The following is a 16,813-nucleotide window of genomic DNA, read 5'->3' on the forward strand; positions in this document are numbered from 1 at the left end:
AACCCTGTCCCCTGAGGCTGGCCCCCTGCCTTCTCTGGGCAGTCACTGCTCCCAAGGGGAGTGTTCCATTCAAGAGTGGAGGCCCATGTAAAGGTTGTGGGAGGCTGGCAGCTGCTGGCCAAGACTCAGACTTGGCTGGAGAAGAAGTTTCCATCTTAGCGCCAGGAGCTGGTCCAGGTCCTGGGAGCCCAGGACTGCACTTCAGGACCCCCAGGGACCAGCCCTGTGGGGATGAGATGGCCTAGCATCCCCTGTGCCCTCTGTCCGTCTAGCTGTCGCCAGCCAGAGCATTAGCCATTTCCACACACTAAGCATTACCCCATCCCTCAATGTGCTGGTGACCTAGCTTGCTGGGCCTCAGTTTCCCCATCTGTGAAATGGCTTCCATGTTAGTTTTGTGCCCAGCACAGGCCTTCAGTGGTGGATAGTGTTGCTCTCCAAAAGGCTCCCCAAAACTAGGCTTCAGAGCTCTTGATGGGACAGTCACCCTCACCCTGAGCTAGATGGTGCTGCGAGTGGGGAGGAAGGCCTCAGCACACTGACGAGAGACAGAGCTCGACAGTACACCCAGCTGGGGTCAGAGCAAGGGCTCCTGGGGCCAGAGGAGGAGCCGCCCAGCCTCAGCCAGGATGAGGCCTTTGAGGCTTGTGGGCGGCAGGAAGGCCCGGCCTGTTCCAGGTGAGGATGGGAAAAGCAGGAATGGTGGCTGTCCCCACAGGGGCCATTTACAGCCACAGGTCACAGGTTCAAGGGTCCTATCCCTGGAGGCTCTGGGTCAGCATGGTGGGAAAGCCATCAGGGTGGCAGGAAGGAGCTGGGCGGGGGCGGGCCCTGAGTTGTATGGTCACCTGCAGGGCAGGGCTGGAATAAGGAGCTTCCTAGGCTCACAGAGGCACAGACCCTCTCCCACAAAAGTCACAAACATGAACACACCGTCACACACACAGAGACACAGACACACCCCAAAGTCATTCATACTTAGCAGTAACGGCTGCAAATATATATATACCATCACACACAGAGAGATACAAATGCAGAATCCACAAATGTGCATACATAATCACATATAGACACACAAAGCAGCCGCAAATGTGCACTCAGAGACATGCAATAGACATACAAAAGACACACATGTTCATACACACATAAACATGCTCATAGACACACACAGATACCTCCCTGAAGTCATTCATACTCAGCAGTCACAGCTGTGAATATGTGTGTGCACCATCACCTCACATGCACACGCAGCAGCCCCGGTCACTGGGGTTCAGCGGCCCTGCAGCACATCCACCCTGGCACCAGGCTCTCGGCCGCCCGCCTGCCCTGCTGTCTCACATCCTTGGCCCCGAGTTGCCCTAATCCTGGTCTCGTGTCCTGCAGCCAGAAGATAAGGGGTAGCTGCAGCCCCAGATAAAGAAGGCGCAGCTACAAATCCGAGGGGGCCCTGGCAGCAGTGGGCACTAAGCCCGGCTGTACCTGCCTCGCTGCTGCCAACACCAGCCAGCCGGGCTGAGAGGAGTGAGAGGGACTGAGAGAGAGCAACAGGGAGTTGGAGGAGAGGGAGAGAGACGGAGAGATGAAGAGGGACACAGAGAAAAAGAGAAATGCGAAGAGCAAGGGGACAAACATGGAGGGAAAGAGAAATGCAGAGAAAGATAAGAAAGAGACAGAGCGGCACACAGAACAAAATGCAGAAAGAGAACAAAAATATTGGGGCAAAAGAGGAAGAATAAAAGAGAGAGAGAGAGCTAGTGACTGAGCGAAGTGCCAGCTGCCTTCCCCAGGCCCTGCCTCACCCCCACCTGGGTGCCTCAGTCTCCCCATCTGCATTTTTGCTTTAGAGAACTACCCAAGTCTGGCTCAGGGTGGGAGGACACCTTCCTTAATGTCCCCACGTTCTCCAGGGTGACACCTGAAAAGGCCTTAGCCCTCTGTCAGAGCCCCAGTGAAGGTGGGACACCCTAAAACAGGTCCTACCCCTCTGCCTCAGTTTCCCCAGCCGTGGTAAGATGCATTCACTGAGGAAGTGTTCACTGAGTGCCCACTGTGTGTTAGGCCCTGTGCTGGATGCCAGAGACACAGAGTGGCCTAGGTACACCCGGCTCCCACCCTCTCTGGGCTCACAGTCCAGTGTGGAAGACAATTGTATGACCAGGAAGCTTCCAGGATGATCAGGGTGGTGATGGGGGACACTCAGGCAGAGACAGAGCCTGTAAGGGGCACTGGACCCACCCCAAGCAGGGAGCTGTCAGAGAGGCTTCCAGAGGAAAAGGAAGTGAGAACCGAAACGTGAGTGTAATGAGCAAGGTAATGGGACCAGGGAACAGACCTGCTGAAAGGTAATGAGCAAGGTAATGGGACCAGGGAACAGACCTGCTGAAAGGAAGAGTACATGCAAAGACTGGGAAGACTGGCTCACAGGAAGTCTGAAATGAACTTGGTGATTGACTTCAGGGAATGAGGAGGTAGTAAGGGATGAAGCTGGGGAAGGCAGCAGAAGCTGGGTCATATAGGAACTTATGGACCATGGTCCAGGGCTGGGATGGTAGGGAGCCATGGAAGGCTTGGGAGCAGGGGAGGGCCATGGTTATGTGTGTTTTAGAAAGAGCTGTGGGAGGCTGGGCTGTTGGGGGCAAGAGGAGAAGACATTGAGGCCTGGGAGGCAGGGTGATGGGAGAGGAAAGTGACTGGAGAGACTCTAGAGGGAAAGTGGGCAAGTCTCCCCCACACCTGTCCAATTGTCTCTCCAGATTGGTCGTGTCTGTGGGAGGACAGGGGGAGACTACTGGTAGAACCTCAAACCGCAGCGGGATGGGCACCGGGAGAAGTGAGGTCTCGTCACTCACTGGACGTGGGGAGCGGGGCTGGGCAAGAAGTCTCCCAAAGACTGCAGCAGTTTCGTCGTTTTTGATTTCCCGATTCCACTTTTTTATTCCTAGATTGTCCTACAGAGGGCAGCCGAGGCCAGAGATGGAAGACAAACTTGCTCCCCCGCCCACTTCCATTTTCTCCCAGGTCTTCGAAAAGCGAGCCTGTTGTGGCCTCAAGCAAATCCTTTCCTTCTTAGGTCCTCAGTTGCCCCATCTGTGACGCAAGCACCCCTCAAATCCAGCGTCACGTCCCTTCCCCGAGAAAGTTTTGTCGAGTTTAGCAGTGAAATGCAAGGGAACCTAAGGGATTGGTTGTTCCCACCTGGCACTGTTCACGTAATTCAGGGCACATAACAGTAAGACAATAATAAAAACAGTAGTCGTTAGCATTTATTGATTATTATTTATTAAATTCTTACCTTCTGAAAGAGATACTTTTATCAGTCCCATTTTTCTGATGAGGAGATGGAGAGACCAAGGAATTAAACAGCAATGTTCCCAGCTGGTAAGTGGAAGGGCTGGGATTCGAACCTTAAAGGCTGAGTCCAGAGCCCTGCAGTCTCTGCTGCAGCAAGTCTCTTCCAGAAACGGGGAGCTTCAGGCGGGGTAGAACAGAGCGCAGTGGGGACCGTCACAAATAGAGAATAGATTCTGCCCTCCTGGGCTGACAGCCCTCCCACTTGCCTGGGGGTAAGAGCCCAAGTCCATCCAGCAGCACACAAGGCCCTGCACGACCCCTCTCTTCCCTCTGAGCTCCTCCCTCTCTCCCTTTCACTCTGTTCTAGCCACTCAGGGCTCGCTGCTTGTCCCACACGCCAGGGCTTGGTCCTACCTCGGGGCCTTTGCACTGGCTGTTCCCACCACCTGTAACAATTTTTTAAAAACCCCAGCAGGAAAACAAAACATTTCTGTGGGCCGACTGCTGACCGCGGGAGAACAGTGAGCGAGCCGCTTGAGGATCTCTGAACAGTCCAACTCCCTCCCATAGAGATATCAGTAGCGAAAGGGACTCGAGGCCCCACCCCCACGCAAGCTCCGCCCCCATCACGACGACGCGTACAATGGCGTCACTGGGAGCGACCCAGGCATGTGCACTTCCCCAGGAGGAACGGCGAGAATTCACGAGCGACCCGGAAGGTCTTCTCCGTATACTCCAAAGCGGGCGCGAGGGGGGCCGATGGCGGAGGGTGCGGCGGAGGCCCCAGCAGAAAGTGGTGGCGGTGGCGACTTAGGAGCCGGCGCGCTGGAACGGGGAGTGGCGCCCATTAAATCTCGGTGAGTCCCTGGGACAGGGGAGAACTTCATGGAGCCTTCCCAGCACCCTTAGGGCGTCTCGAGCTGTGCATGCCGGGAGGTGGGGTAGCCCGGAGCGGGAAGCTCGAAGGTTTCTTCAGTACGGTCTGTTCCTCAGCGGCGATACCTGAGATAACGCTCGTTGGGGACTGTCACATATGCTCAGGATGCCACGGAGCATGCTAGTGTGGGAGGGGTTTGAGGCGAGGGCCGCAATGCAAACTGGGGACCGTAGTCTCAGTGTATGACGGGAATAGCGCATGTGCGCCCCAGTTACAGTGGCTGGGTCTTGTTTCGGAGCCGATTACTGGGGGATAGGCTGGGGCTTGTAGGGCTGAGAGGTACGTCGGGAAATGTGGCTGTAGTCCCCGTTGTGAGGCATGCTGGGACGTACAGTTTATTTTAGCCTAAGGTGGCCAGGGATGTTGCTGCCTGATGCCTGTAATTTGGCTTAACACTCCAGGCAGTGGGGACTCAGAGACAAAGTAGGCCCTCCTGTGGCTCTGAGATTTTCCCAGGCTGGCAAATGTCTGGTTCTAAGTAGTGAGGTCCCCATCAGCAGAAGCATGTAAACAGAGGCAAGTGTTCTCAGTTTCTTTCCCCAGTGTTCATTGAATGGAACTCAGGAAAGGATTCTCTCAAGAGTTCCTTTTTCTTCTTTTTCTGCTGACAGATACCTCACCACCAAAGAGCAGTTCCATGAGTTCCTGGAAGCAAGGCAGGAGAAGCCCAGCCAGGAACCCAAGAAAGGAAACTCTCATGACTGTGCCCTGGCTGAACCTGAGGCCAAGCGGATCCGACTAGAGGATGGGCAGCTGGGAGAGGGCACCACGGAGGAGGCAGCTGAGCTCGGCAAGCATCCTCAGGCTCAGAAGAGAGCCCGTGGCCAGAACAAAGGCCGGCCTCATGTGAAACCCACCCATTATGACAAGAACAGGCTCTGCCCCTTCCTGGTGCAGGTTAGTGTCATGTGTCACCAGAAAGTCCCAGAAGCTTTTAGTCTGAGCCTCTCTGTCGCCATTCAGTCCTCAGGGTGTTGTGATGTAAATATTATTTTTCCCATTTTCCAGATGAAGAAACTGAGGCACGGTGAGGTTACTGACTTGCCCTAGGACCCACAGCCGGGAGGGGAGGGGTGTAATTCAAAGTCTGGCTGCCCCAGCCTCTCCCTGTCCTCCCTCACTGCCTCCCTGTTTCCCTGCAGGAATCGGCTGCTAAGTGTTTTTTTGGTGATCGATGTCGCTTCCTACACGATGTGAACAGCTACCTGAAGACCAAGCCAGCTGACCTGGGCCCCCGTTGTGTACTATTCGAGACTTATGGCAGGTGCCCCTATGGTGTGACTTGCCGTTTTGCCAGGGCCCATCTGGGGCCTGAGGGCCAGAACCTGGTGCAAGAGGAGATGGTCCAGGCCCCTCCCATCCGAAATGGCTTGGACAAGGCTCTGCAGCAGCAACTGCGAAAGCGCAAGATCCACTTTGAGCGTGCTGAGCAGGCCCTGCGCCAGCTAGGCAAGGGCCACCTGCCAGGCCCCACCCCTTCTGTCACTGCCCCCACAGGGACAGTGAGTGCCCCAGGGCAGGACAACTGTGACACCCAGCAGGCCCCCCTAGGGCCCAGTACCAGTAGCCCTCCCCGCAGCCCCATCCAGACCTGCGGACCCCTGACAGATGAGGACATAATCAGGCTGCGGCCTTGTGAGAAGAGGCAGGTATGGGTCACAGGCTTCCTCTTGAGGACACTAACAGTGAAGGACGGGACACACACTCCCAGCCACAGAGTTAGGGATGAGGCAGAGGGAGGCAGTGGGAAAGGCTTCCTGGAAGAGAGGGCATTAGGACTGAGGGTTTGATGGTTGACTAGAAGCTGTCCAGGAGAAGACACGGAGAAAAGAAGATTTCTCATAGGCAGATTGGTTGACACATGCAGAAGTTTAGAGGTGAAAGGGTACTAGGCCAGTGGGGCGGAGAAAAACATGTTTTAGATTGCGGGGAGAAGGGAGGCCTCAAAATCAAGGTTGGAGGGTAGAGCCTCTCTGTTTTCTTTCCTTCTAGCTTGACATCAGTGGCAAACTGTACCTGGCCCCCCTCACCACGGTAGGGCCAGTGTGGGGTGGGGTGGGTGGTGGCAGCACGGTCACCCCGACAGTGCCCAGCGCCTGCCGGTCTTGGGTTGTCTTATCCAGGACACTCACGGTGTGTGGGCAGGTGTCTGGGGCACCCCTCACTTGTCTGTGTTCCCCACGGCCCCCAGTGTGGGAACCTGCCCTTCCGGCGAATCTGTAAGCGTTTTGGGGCTGACGTGACATGTGGGGAGATGGCCGTCTGCACCAATCTTCTGCAGGGCCAGACGTCCGAGTGGGCCCTGCTCAAACGCCACCAGTGTGAGGACATCTTTGGTGTCCAGGTTGGTGCTACCCCGAGGGAGGGAGGGAGAGAGGGAGGAGGCAGCTTTCAGCTGCCAAGATTTGGAGCAAGGTTCAGGGTGGGCTCTCCTGGAACCCAGGCCTGGCTCAGTCACTTCCTAGATCCCTCTCACCTCAGCCACGGGGCAGACTGATGGCCTTGGCATGGGGCCAGGCAGGGAGAGTCCAGATGGGCTTCTCACCCCCTCTGCTTCGCCACCTGCCACAGCTGGAGGGTGCCTTCCCTGACACTATGACCAAGTGTGCCGAGCTACTGAACCGCAGCATCGAGGTGGATTTCGTGGACATCAATGTCGGCTGCCCTATTGACCTTGTGTACAAGAAGGTAGTGGCTGTTCAGCCCTTGATCCCAAGTGGGCAGAGTGTGGATGGGGTGGAGACCTGGGACCTGGCTTTGCTCTTGCCTGAGTCACTGGGAACCTATGTGGGTCCCTGTGCCTCAGTTTCCCCACTTGACCAGCAAGGGATGTCAGGCCCAGTGTGGGTCCTGCCCTCCTTTGCTCCAGCTGCTTATCTCTCCCAGGGTGGGGGCTGTGCCCTCATGAACCGCTCTGCCAAGTTCCAGCAGATCGTTTGTGGCATGAACCAGGTATGCTCCAAGATGTCCCCACCTTTTCTCCACCCAAGCCTGGGCCCTGCTGACCACACCCATCCCCACAGGTGCTGGACGTGCCGCTGACGGTGAAGATCCGCACAGGCGTCCAGGAACGTGTGAACCTGGCACACCGGTTGCTGCCCAAGTTGCGGGACTGGGGTGCAGCCCTGGTCACGGTGGGTCTTGGGGTACAGTGGGTATCAGGGGCCTTCCGGCAACCCTTTCTTCTTTTTTTAATTTTTTAAAAAATTTTATTTATTTTTAGAGAGAGGGGAAGAGAGGGAGAGAAATAGCAATGTGTGGTTGCCTCTTGCCCACCCCCTACTGGGGACTTGGCTTGCAACCCAGGCATGTACCCTGACTGGGAATCGAACCAGTGACCCTTTGGTTTGCAGCCCACGCTCAATACATTGAGCCAGGGCTCCGCAACCCTTTCTAATGGTCTGTTTCTTCCCCTCCTCCCTTTTCATCTCGGCTCTCCCTCCATCTCTGACTCTGTCTGTCTGTCTGTCTCAGCCTGGGTCTCTGGTCTCTCTCTTTCTCTCTCTCTTTCTCTCTCTCTCTCTGATGCTCCACCTCCCTGGACCTTCCCTCCCTCCCCATGTGGCTGCTTCTTCTCTAGCTCCACGGCCGCTCTCGGGAGCAGCGCTACACCAAGCTGGCTGACTGGCAGTACATCAAGCAGTGTGTGATGGCAGCCAGCCCCATGCCCCTGTTCGGTGGGTTTCCTGTCACTTAAACTTACATGCCCTGTCATCAAAGGCCACAGACACACCCGGGCCCACCCCCTACCTGAGACCCCTCCCTGCCTCAATGGGGACTGCTGGGTTGGCAAGAACTCCCAAGAGCTGGCTTTCCTGCCTGTGTGCAGCTCCCTGAGGCCCTTGTGTCTGTCCCTCAGGAAATGGAGACATCTTATCATACGAAGATGCTAACTGCGCCATGCAGACTGGCGTTGCTGGAATCATGATTGCCCGGTAAGCATGCCTGGTGCCTGGACCGGGGGGTGGGGGGGCATGTGCAGACAGCTATCTGGAGTTGCCCTTAAGGCCTGGCCTGCGTCTCGGGAGGGCGAGGCTGTGTCTGAGCTTTCTCTCTTGTCACAGTATTGCTGCCCAACTGCTGCACTCCCTAGTCCCCTTTGTCCCCAGCAGGTGTGTGTGTCTGTGCAGAGAGATGGCGGGGCTGTAGCTGGGAGGGAAATTTCTGGAACAGTCTGGAAATTTCTGCAGCTGTGGGCTTGGAGTTGAGAGTTAGAACTCTTAGGGGTTGAAGGTGGCACGCACACAGCAGGAGGGTCTGGGACTGTGGGATTGGATGCCTCTGACCACTCCCTGGCCCTCAGTGGTGCGCTGCTCAAGCCGTGGCTGTTCACGGAGATCAAGGAGCAGCGACACTGGGACATTTCATCATCCGAGCGCCTGGACATCCTGCGGGACTTCACGCACTATGGCCTGGAGCACTGGGGCTCGGACACGCAGGGTGTGGAGAAGACCCGCCGCTTCCTCCTCGAATGGCTGTCCTTCCTGTGCAGGTGGACATGGAGCAGCCAGGGTGGGGGTGCTGGTGGTATGAGGCAGCCTGGCTCAACCCTGTCTCCACCTGCCTGCAGGTACGTGCCCGTGGGTCTGCTGGAGCGGCTCCCCCAGAGGATCAATGAGCGGCCCCCCTACTACTTGGGCCGTGACTACCTGGAGACACTCATGGCCAGCCAGAAGGCAGCCGACTGGATCCACATCAGGTGCTGGGACCCGAGGAGCTGGGGCTGGGGGCATGCTGGGGAAGGGGAGGCCCAGGCCCCAGGTCTGACCCTGCCTTCTGCCTGCCCTCACAGTGAGATGCTGCTGGGACCTGTGCCACCCAATTTCGTCTTTGTGCCGAAACACAAGGCCAATGCCTACAAGTAGCTGCAGGGGTGGGAGGGGGCATTGGAGGGTCCCCTTAGCGTGTGAGAAGACAATAAACTTTATATTCTTTTAAAACTCCGGCCTTTCTGTGACCCTGAGGTGGCCCCTTCCTGCTCCTGGGAGCCCTTTCTGTACATCTGCCTGTTCCCTTCCCCATCGCCATCCCAGCAGCCCCCCTCCCTCTCCCTTCCTCATTCACTGAAGTCTCCTGCCTGCCCCCACAGGGCCAGCCCCGTGCAGGTCGCTGCTGGTGCCCAGAGAGGCCTTGACCACAAAGAAGCCACTGGGGATTATGAGAGTGGAGGGGGGTCCTTGGCTTGCAGGGGTGTGAATCAGGGCAGGCTGCCTGGAGGAAGCAGTCTGAGAGCTATCAGATGGGCATTGCTGGTAAAGGCAGAAGGCAGCACACTAGGCCCAGGGTTTGCCCCACGCTTTGTGACACACGTCTCTGGCTGCCTTGGTTTTCCCTTTTGTCCCTGTCCACCCTCCCCCACCTCCAATACCTGGAATCCTGGCCAGTGGGAGGAACCACAGGCTGGAACCTGCTGCCAGGAGTAACCAGGCAAACAGAATTCTGTGTGACTTCTGAGCCCGTTCTCCAGGTGAGGTGCCTATGCTCTCACCTGCCACCCTCCAGGCCTGCCCGGGCTGGGCCCCCCACCTCCCCATGCAGCATCCAAAACCCTTCTACACTACTGCAGCTCCCCAAGAAGGTTTCAGCCCCCAGGGCCTGGATGGCACTGAGGGGCCAGGTGGCCCGCCCACTGCTGCCTGCACAGACCCTCTTCCCACTGTGGGTATGAGTCAGGCAGTGGTGGCAGCCGGGGACACCTGACTGGGGGCAGGGGGCCTGGGCTTTGCCCCCCAGCTCCAGGACCTCACCTACCCGCGTGACTTCGTCTACAGGTTCCTCCAACCTGTATCACCCCCCAGACCTGGAGAAAGAGGTGTTTCCGGCCCCTCCAGCAGGTATCAGGCTCCTCCCAACCCTTGACTAGGCCCTGTGCCAGGGCTGGAGCGGGCAGGGCCATCTCGCCTGTCCCTCAGCAGCTCCCAGACGCCAAAGTTCGTGTCCTTGTTTCCCAAAGGGGTCCCCAGACTGAGGTCTGTGCCCCATCTAGACAGGACCCTGAAGACAAGGCCTGTGGCTCTTGTCCCCCAACGGGGCCCCCAAACCCAGGCTTTTGTCCATAGGTCCCCAGGGTTTGGGCTGTCTTCCCCCACGATCCCACACTGCCTTCCCCAGGTAGGTGGGTCCTAGCCCTGCCCTTCTCAGGGCCGCCCCTCCTGGGCCCACAGGTTTCCAGATGGCGCCCTGCGGCTGCTTCTTTGACCCCCGAATTTACCGAATCGAGTGGGCCGCCACTGACTTCGGCCAGTCGTCCCTGTACAAGCTGGCAGCAGCGGGTGGTGGGGTGCCGGCTGGGGGCCCTGCCTCATCGGGCACCTACCTCCTAGAGCCCCAGCACTACCTCAAGGCCCCGGTACAGACTCCGCCTTACCCCCATTTCCAGCCAGCACCCGAGGGCCCCCAGTACCTCATGCCCTACTACCCACCTGAGGGGCCCGGGCCTGAAGTCCTGGGCTTTGTAGGTGAAGGGGGGACGCCCACCTTCGTGGAGCCACCCCCACCCCTGCTCAAGGAAGGCCCGGTGCCCCTGCCCCCACCACTGCCCTCCAAGGAAAACCAGCTGCCCCCGCTCCTCATCACTCTGCCCGCTGAGGCCGCTCTGCCCCCTGGGGCCTATGGCCACCTCAAAGGTCATCTGAGGGCCTTTCCTGCCAAGGAGCTGCAGGGCAACAGTACAGGGCCAGACCTGCTGTACCCACCAGGCCCCGGGGACCCCAAGGTGGCTGAAGCAGAGGCAGCCCCATCGGGGGCGGGTGAGACTAGGTCCCCCGAGGCCGCCAGGGCCTTTGTGCTGCCTGAGAAGGTGCTGCTGGAAGATGCCATGAAGCTCTTCGACTGCCTGCCGGGGGGCACGGAGCCTGAGAAGTCCCTGCGCAAGGCCCCTGGACCAGCCCTGCCCGACAGCGGGGGTGGTGGGGACGACTCCTCCAGCGACATCCGTTCGCTGCACCTGCCAGATGAGTTGCTGTCCTTCGACTACAGTGTGCCCGAGATCCTGGACACCGTGTCCAACGTGGACTACTTTTTCAACTTCAAGGCGCTTGACGAGGAGCTGCCACCCTGCCCAGGGCCCCCTGCCACCACCACTGCAGCCCCGGTGCTTCAGGCCGAGCCCCCCAGCAAGAGAAAGTCCAGTGCCTCAGCCACCAAAAAGGGGAGGCAAGGAGGCAAGACTAAGCAGTCTGTGGGCCTGTCCAGCGCCCCCTCCCCCGCACCCAGGCAGGACCTGGGAGCCACCCCTCATTAAAGCAGATTGAACCTCAGCCCAGTGTCTACTCGGTGGTGGCGATGGAGGGCAGTGGACCAGGGGTGGGCACAGAGGGAGGGCCGCCCCCTCACCTGCTCCATCATCCAGTGGGTCCTGAACCACACGGGGGAGCCCTGCAGGAGCCCAGTGTCCGCTGGGTGCCGGGCATCCAGGCTGAGCTGAGGAGCCCTTGCCTCAGGGGGACTGTACATCCCCTGTGTCCTGGCACTGGAAACTTAGCTGACAGGGAAGGGGGGCTTCTGAGAGGTGGAGAGACACCACCCAGAGCCCTGCACCGTAAGGATTCCCCACCTCCACGTTTGGCAGGAGAAGTCACGGCTGCCCAGAGAAAGGCAGGAAAAGGACCCCACGCTAGTTCAGGCAGATGTGAGGGGCAGGTGCTGGATGGAGGTGAGGGTGCCTGGTGGTGAGGGATGGGGGCTGGGCGAGGAGGTGGGAGACAGTGCCCACTCGGCACACAGGTAACTGGAAACAGGTCCACTCATGATGGAGATGGGCATAGTGCACCTGAAACCCTGGTAACAGCCAGAGACCATGATGGGTAAGTCTGTCCCAGGTAGGGTGTTTGACCAGGCCCTGAACACCGGGTCTTCCCACCAGGCCCAGCACATGGGTTCTGCATCTTAAGTAGCAGGCACAGGAGAGCCAGGGCTTTGGGGGGCCGTGTATTTGTCTGTACGTGAGTTAGGGTTTGTAAGCACAGATATGAAACGGCCCATCTTCTACAGACTTCCCTGCTCTGCCCAGGGTCTTCACCTTCTCAGATTGCTGTCTCACCCTTTCTGAGGCCTGCCTGTCACTCCACTGTGCCACTGTCTCACTTTTATTATTATTATTATTATTATTATTATTATTATTATTATTATTCACTTTTAGAGTGAGAGGAAGGGTTGGGGGAGAAGAGGAAGAAACATCAATGTGAGAAAGAAACATCAACCAGTTGCCTTATCACACATGCCCCAACCAAAGATCGAACCCGCAACCTGGGTATGTGCCCTGGCTGGGAATCAAACCCAAGACCTTTTAGTCTATGGGACAACGTTGCAACCAACTGAGCCACCTGGCCAGGGCTCACCCACCCCTATTGATTAGTGCATGGGCCACCCCCCTTCTGACGGTTAACAGCTGATGGAAGTGCTGTCATTCAGAGGAACTCCGACACCAGCATGTCAAGAGAGGCAGAGCAGTGGAGGTAAGCATCCAGAAAAAAACTACTGCATGATTGTTCATGCTTACACTTCTTTTGCTTCTATTTTGATATTCAGAAAAACCTCTAAATTGCATCAAACCATCTCACGAAACGTGTCTTTGGTTTCTGTCTTCTACAAACATTACATTTCTCATTTCTTATTATCTGTATAAGCAGTTTTGAGATTGTCTATAAACCATTTTACCACAGAACAATAAGATGTTTTTCAATGAGGATATGATCTATGAAATGATGATGAACAACCTGAATGATTGTGAGCCTTTGAAGATGTTCAGAAGTGTGTTGCGCTCAGGAATGAAGCCTTAAAGCTCCCTGTTCAGGAGCCTTATCTTATTTGTTTATTGCATAATCAAGCTCAGTCAGTTATAACCATTGTTTGCGGGGACTGATTTCAGGAAACTGTTGCAGACTAAAGCACTAGAGTGGAGTGAAATTCACATTGAAAAACCACTAGGGAGTAAACTGTCTACAGGAAATTTGTAAATTGTGCACATCTTCACTTTGTATCCATGTTTATTTAATAAACAGTTGTTTAACTTACAAAGCATGATAAGTTCTTATTAACAGGGGAAGATATTTAACATTGATCATGGGGAGTACAAAGGACAGAGACCTCTTTCATGAAGGGTGGTTATCAACCTCAGTGGGCCTCAAGCCCTGAGTCATATTCCCCATGTAAATTCTGAATCTCACCATTTTGTGTTTTTAGGCTGTGTGGTAGGGATAGTGAAGCCATGTATGCTGGGAAGGACAGAGCTCCTGCTGAATAAATCAGGCCTGAGAGATAATACGCAAAATCCTGTGAAATCTGCTTTGCTAAGAATGCTCTCCATTAAATGATAAGGGTCTGAGCAGGAAATGAGTTTGTTTCCCAAAGTTTTGTAGCCCTTTACCTCACAGACCCTGACTCAGAATAAGCCCTCATAATTCTTTGTATACTGTCTGTTGTTTGATCCTGACTGCCTGACAATGATTAATGAGCTTTACCTGCATTCTTGTGAATGAAAGCCAATTGAAAGCCAAATTGAAAGCCAATAAAAACCTGTCAAGGCAAGGGTTGGAGCACCCTACCCTTGAGAGAGAAGTCGCACCGTCCCTTTTCCTCCACAGGACTCGGTAGTCCGTGTGAATGTATCTTATCTCATCCATAATGCCGCGGACACTGTGGGCTGGTGTCCATGCCAGACACCGAGTTCAATTTATATCTACTTTTTACCCATTCTTACTGTGCCTTCCTCTTGTGTATTTTGGCAGCAGTCATATTTCCCCCCCAGGACCCCTAGGGTCCCCTCCTCTGCAGACAAGGGGTGCCTCCTCTTTGCCCAGGTTCCATCACAGCCTGGAAGCAGAGTGAGGACAGGACAGCAGCCACAGGCATCCACGAGGCTGGTGGCCAGTGGAGATGCAGCCGATGGGCAGGAAGGGCGACCCAGGAGAGGGGGATGGCAGAACTCACTGAGGGCTCTCCTGGACACAGGGTAGAGGGAGAGGAGGTGACAATTCCCACAGGTAGTCCCTTCTCTCCTCTGGATGTCCCCTCCACTGTGCCTTCCACCCAAGGTCATCTCAGAGCCAGTCTCTCTGGCCCAGGGTCAGGGGCCTCTAGGGAAAACAGGGTCTCTGTGTGTTCTGGGGGTGGAGTTTGTACCTGTCTTGAGGGGATAGATGAGGAGGGGAGAAAATGGCCCCCCATAATCCCTCTCCCAGTGAGAGATGCTGATGATCTAGAAAAGCACACTGGACGTGACTCAGGAGCAGCTTAGCTGTCATAGGTGATGAGTATTTAACAACCAGCTTTGGCGGTGGAGGGGAGGTCTGATTAATAGTGTGTGCCGATTTCCCTGTTGTAAATATTCCTGCCATGGCCAATTTGAAGTCGACTGGCTTGCGGAATCCCTGAATATTTCTGGGTCGGCCCCTTCACCCTAGCAGACACTGCACCAGAGGGTGACTCTGGCCCCCGGGGCAGGCCTGTGGCTGCTGGTCACCACTGCTCCCCCAGCACCCAGCATGGGTCTGAAGAGGATTTACTTGGCAACGGACAGATGTCATCTATGACTTAAAATCTCTTTTCCCAGGGGACTATCTGGGCTATTGAGCGAATCCTGGCTTATGCAAGGTGTGGTAAGGTGAGGGGGGAAGCGGGTCCCCCACGTGTGTGCAACATGCCCCAGGAGAGCCGGCCATCCCCAGAGACCTGGGCACAGGGCGGTTCCCCTCACCCCACTCACCTGTAGTATGGATCCACGACAGAAATGAAGAAGATATAAATTCCGTTCCTTTGGTTGAAAATGACCTTGTTTGCCGTTCGGCCTCCCAAGATCTGATAGGGGACCTCTGGCCATTTCAGGGGAGCATTGTTGCGGGGGTCATGGCAGCTCACATAGTTCTGAGGAGGACAGGAGTATGCGCATTGGTCTGGTGGCTGGGAAAGCCACACCAGTGCCCACAGACACCCTCCACCGTGAGCGTGGCCCCACCTGCTCACCAAACACCCATGGTTCGGGTCAGGGCCCTATGCTCTCTGGGTGGACAAGTTCCTGGCCCCCCCATGGAGGAGGCTGTGGGTGTGGCTTAAGTTCACCCTCCCTCTTCCTTCCTGGGGCTTGTACAGCTTTGTGAATGCATGAGACATGGACATGAGTTGTGCACTTTAAAATAGTTCATTGTGTTGTGTGAATTTCACATTTGTTAAAAAAAAGAAAAACAAGTAAAACCAGTGTCGTCAACAAAATAGATCAAACTGATACGACAGAAGCAGGTGTAACTAAAAGAGCCAAGAACCTGAAGGCAGGAACGGGCTCAGGTGCAGGGTGAGCGCCCCCTGCTGGTAGCATTGCTGCATTGTGCTGTGTTAGTGCCTTCGAGTTGAGGGGCTCAGTGGATGGATGGAACTATTCACGCGCATCAGAGCTCCCAGGACCACCGATGCAATTTCTTCCTTTTACTGACATCATGCCATTATGTGTCGGTCATGTGCAAATCAATGCTCATGGTAAAAATGCTTGCTCAGCAGAACAGATTGTGAATTTAATCAGTCCCTTTGTAATGGGCATTTCGATGGTTCTAGAAAATTACCAGCAATGACCACAGCTCTGAACATTTGACCACTGCCCCTTGGGGGAGATTCCCAAATAATTTACACATCTTACATTCCCAGATGCGGCCCCAGGCTCTCGATGTCAGTGTGCTCCCGCCCCCTGACACCCCTGCTGGGGAATGAATGTTGGCATGCCCCTGAAATTCACGTGTTGGAACCTAACCCTTAAGGGGATGGTATTAGGAGGCAGTGCCTTTGGGAGGAGATTAGATCATAAAGATGTGCCCTTAGGAAAAGGACTCCAGAGCACCCCCTTGCCTCTTCAGCCATGTGAGGACACAGAGGGAAGGCAATCATTCATGAACCAGAAGGGAGACTCTCACCAGCCCTCGAATCAGCCAGTACCATGATCTGGGACTTCAAGCCTCCAGGATGGTGAGAAATAAGTGTCTGTTGTTTACAAGCCCCTAGTCTCCGGTGTCCTGTGATAGCAGGCCAGGTGGACTGAGGTACCCCCCAACTGGGTGTAATTTGTTGTCACCACCTGACTGGTGGCCTGTTGGGGAAATAACTGAAGAGTAACTACTACCTCTCGGTCCCAGGCAAAGGGCCGCTCCTCGCTGGAATTCCGCATGACGGAGGTCCAGTTCTGCGGCTGGGCCCTGCAGAGCGCCGTGCCTGCCGTCAGGGAGTATGTGTAGGTGAACAGTCCGTTCAGCTCCAGCAAGACATACTCTGCCTCCACAACCTCCTGGAACTTTTCTTCCCGCCATCTAGAGTACACGCACAAGGAGTGGCTGTGGGAGGCTGGCCCAGGGAGACAGCGGCCCTGACATGTTAGGAGACTGTTCCGGGCGGGGGTGGTGTAGCAGCAGAGCAAAGAGGAGCGCCCCCCAGCCACGGCTGACAAACGCAGCAGTGGCAGGTGGGGACCAAGCAGGGACACGAGGTGGGGCGGCACCGAGTATTTTCCACGGGCGGATACAAAAGGTATCTCTAGGAAGGGGACACACAGGCAGAGACTGGAAGAAATGATTGTGATGTCCTATAACCAAATAATGTCACTCACAA

General features: G+C 55.8%; 3 protein-coding genes across 3 annotated transcripts in view; 2 read left to right on the plus strand and 1 right to left on the minus strand.

Annotated features, from left to right (window-relative positions):
• The first annotated feature begins 3,362 nt into the window (after positions 1 to 3,362).
• DUS3L (dihydrouridine synthase 3 like) lies at positions 3,363 to 9,168 on the plus strand. The gene is made up of 13 exons (XM_045831226.1): positions 3,363 to 4,148; positions 4,840 to 5,125; positions 5,371 to 5,877; positions 6,221 to 6,262; positions 6,420 to 6,572; positions 6,800 to 6,916; positions 7,115 to 7,180; positions 7,252 to 7,362; positions 7,809 to 7,905; positions 8,088 to 8,163; positions 8,532 to 8,720; positions 8,799 to 8,927; positions 9,021 to 9,168. The coding sequence occupies exons 1-13, from the start codon at positions 3,961 to 3,963 to the stop codon at positions 9,091 to 9,093; spliced, it is 2,034 nt and encodes a 677-aa protein (XP_045687182.1). The 5' UTR covers positions 3,363 to 3,960; the 3' UTR covers positions 9,094 to 9,168.
• Positions 9,169 to 9,760: 592 nt separating this feature from the next.
• PRR22 (proline rich 22) lies at positions 9,761 to 11,471 on the plus strand. Its single transcript, XM_045830788.1, has 3 exons — positions 9,761 to 9,890; positions 10,000 to 10,062; positions 10,393 to 11,471. Exons 1-3 carry the CDS (start codon positions 9,761 to 9,763, stop codon positions 11,469 to 11,471), a joined length of 1,272 nt encoding a protein of 423 aa, XP_045686744.1.
• A 377-nt stretch (positions 11,472 to 11,848) lies between these two features.
• Positions 11,849 to 16,813, minus strand: part of CATSPERD (cation channel sperm associated auxiliary subunit delta) — a 42,081-nt gene continuing 37,116 nt past the window's right edge. Inside the window, exons 20-22 of the mRNA XM_045831359.1 lie at positions 16,332 to 16,515; positions 14,934 to 15,091; positions 11,849 to 11,999 (exon numbers count right to left, since the gene is read on the minus strand). Coding sequence (XP_045687315.1) covers positions 11,849 to 11,999; positions 14,934 to 15,091; positions 16,332 to 16,515 — 493 coding nt within the window. The remainder of the gene's footprint in view (positions 12,000 to 14,933; positions 15,092 to 16,331; positions 16,516 to 16,813) is intronic.

Source organism: Phyllostomus hastatus, unplaced genomic scaffold (genome assembly GCF_019186645.2).
Source record: "Phyllostomus hastatus isolate PE091 unplaced genomic scaffold, TTU_PhHast_1.1 phas_contig_159, whole genome shotgun sequence".
Classification (NCBI taxonomy): Eukaryota; Metazoa; Chordata; class Mammalia; order Chiroptera; family Phyllostomidae; genus Phyllostomus; species Phyllostomus hastatus.

What these genes read in the sequence shown, in the direction of transcription:
- DUS3L (XM_045831226.1), top strand. Translation starts at nt 3,961, where the DNA reads ATGTGCACTTCCCCAGGAGGAACGGCGAGAATTCACGAGCGACCCGGA. An exon ending in GGGGTGCAGCCCTGGTCACG is followed by an intron (nt 7,363 to 7,808) that starts GTGGGTCTTGGG and finishes CTTCTTCTCTAG; the next exon opens with CTCCACGGCCGCTCTCGGGA. An exon ending in GCCGACTGGATCCACATCAG is followed by an intron (nt 8,928 to 9,020) that starts GTGCTGGGACCC and finishes CTGCCCTCACAG; the next exon opens with TGAGATGCTGCTGGGACCTG.
- PRR22 (XM_045830788.1), top strand. Translation starts at nt 9,761, where the DNA reads ATGCAGCATCCAAAACCCTTCTACACTACTGCAGCTCCCCAAGAAGGT. An exon ending in AGACCCTCTTCCCACTGTGG is followed by an intron (nt 9,891 to 9,999) that starts GTATGAGTCAGG and finishes CTTCGTCTACAG; the next exon opens with GTTCCTCCAACCTGTATCAC. An exon ending in GTTTCCGGCCCCTCCAGCAG is followed by an intron (nt 10,063 to 10,392) that starts GTATCAGGCTCC and finishes CTGGGCCCACAG; the next exon opens with GTTTCCAGATGGCGCCCTGC.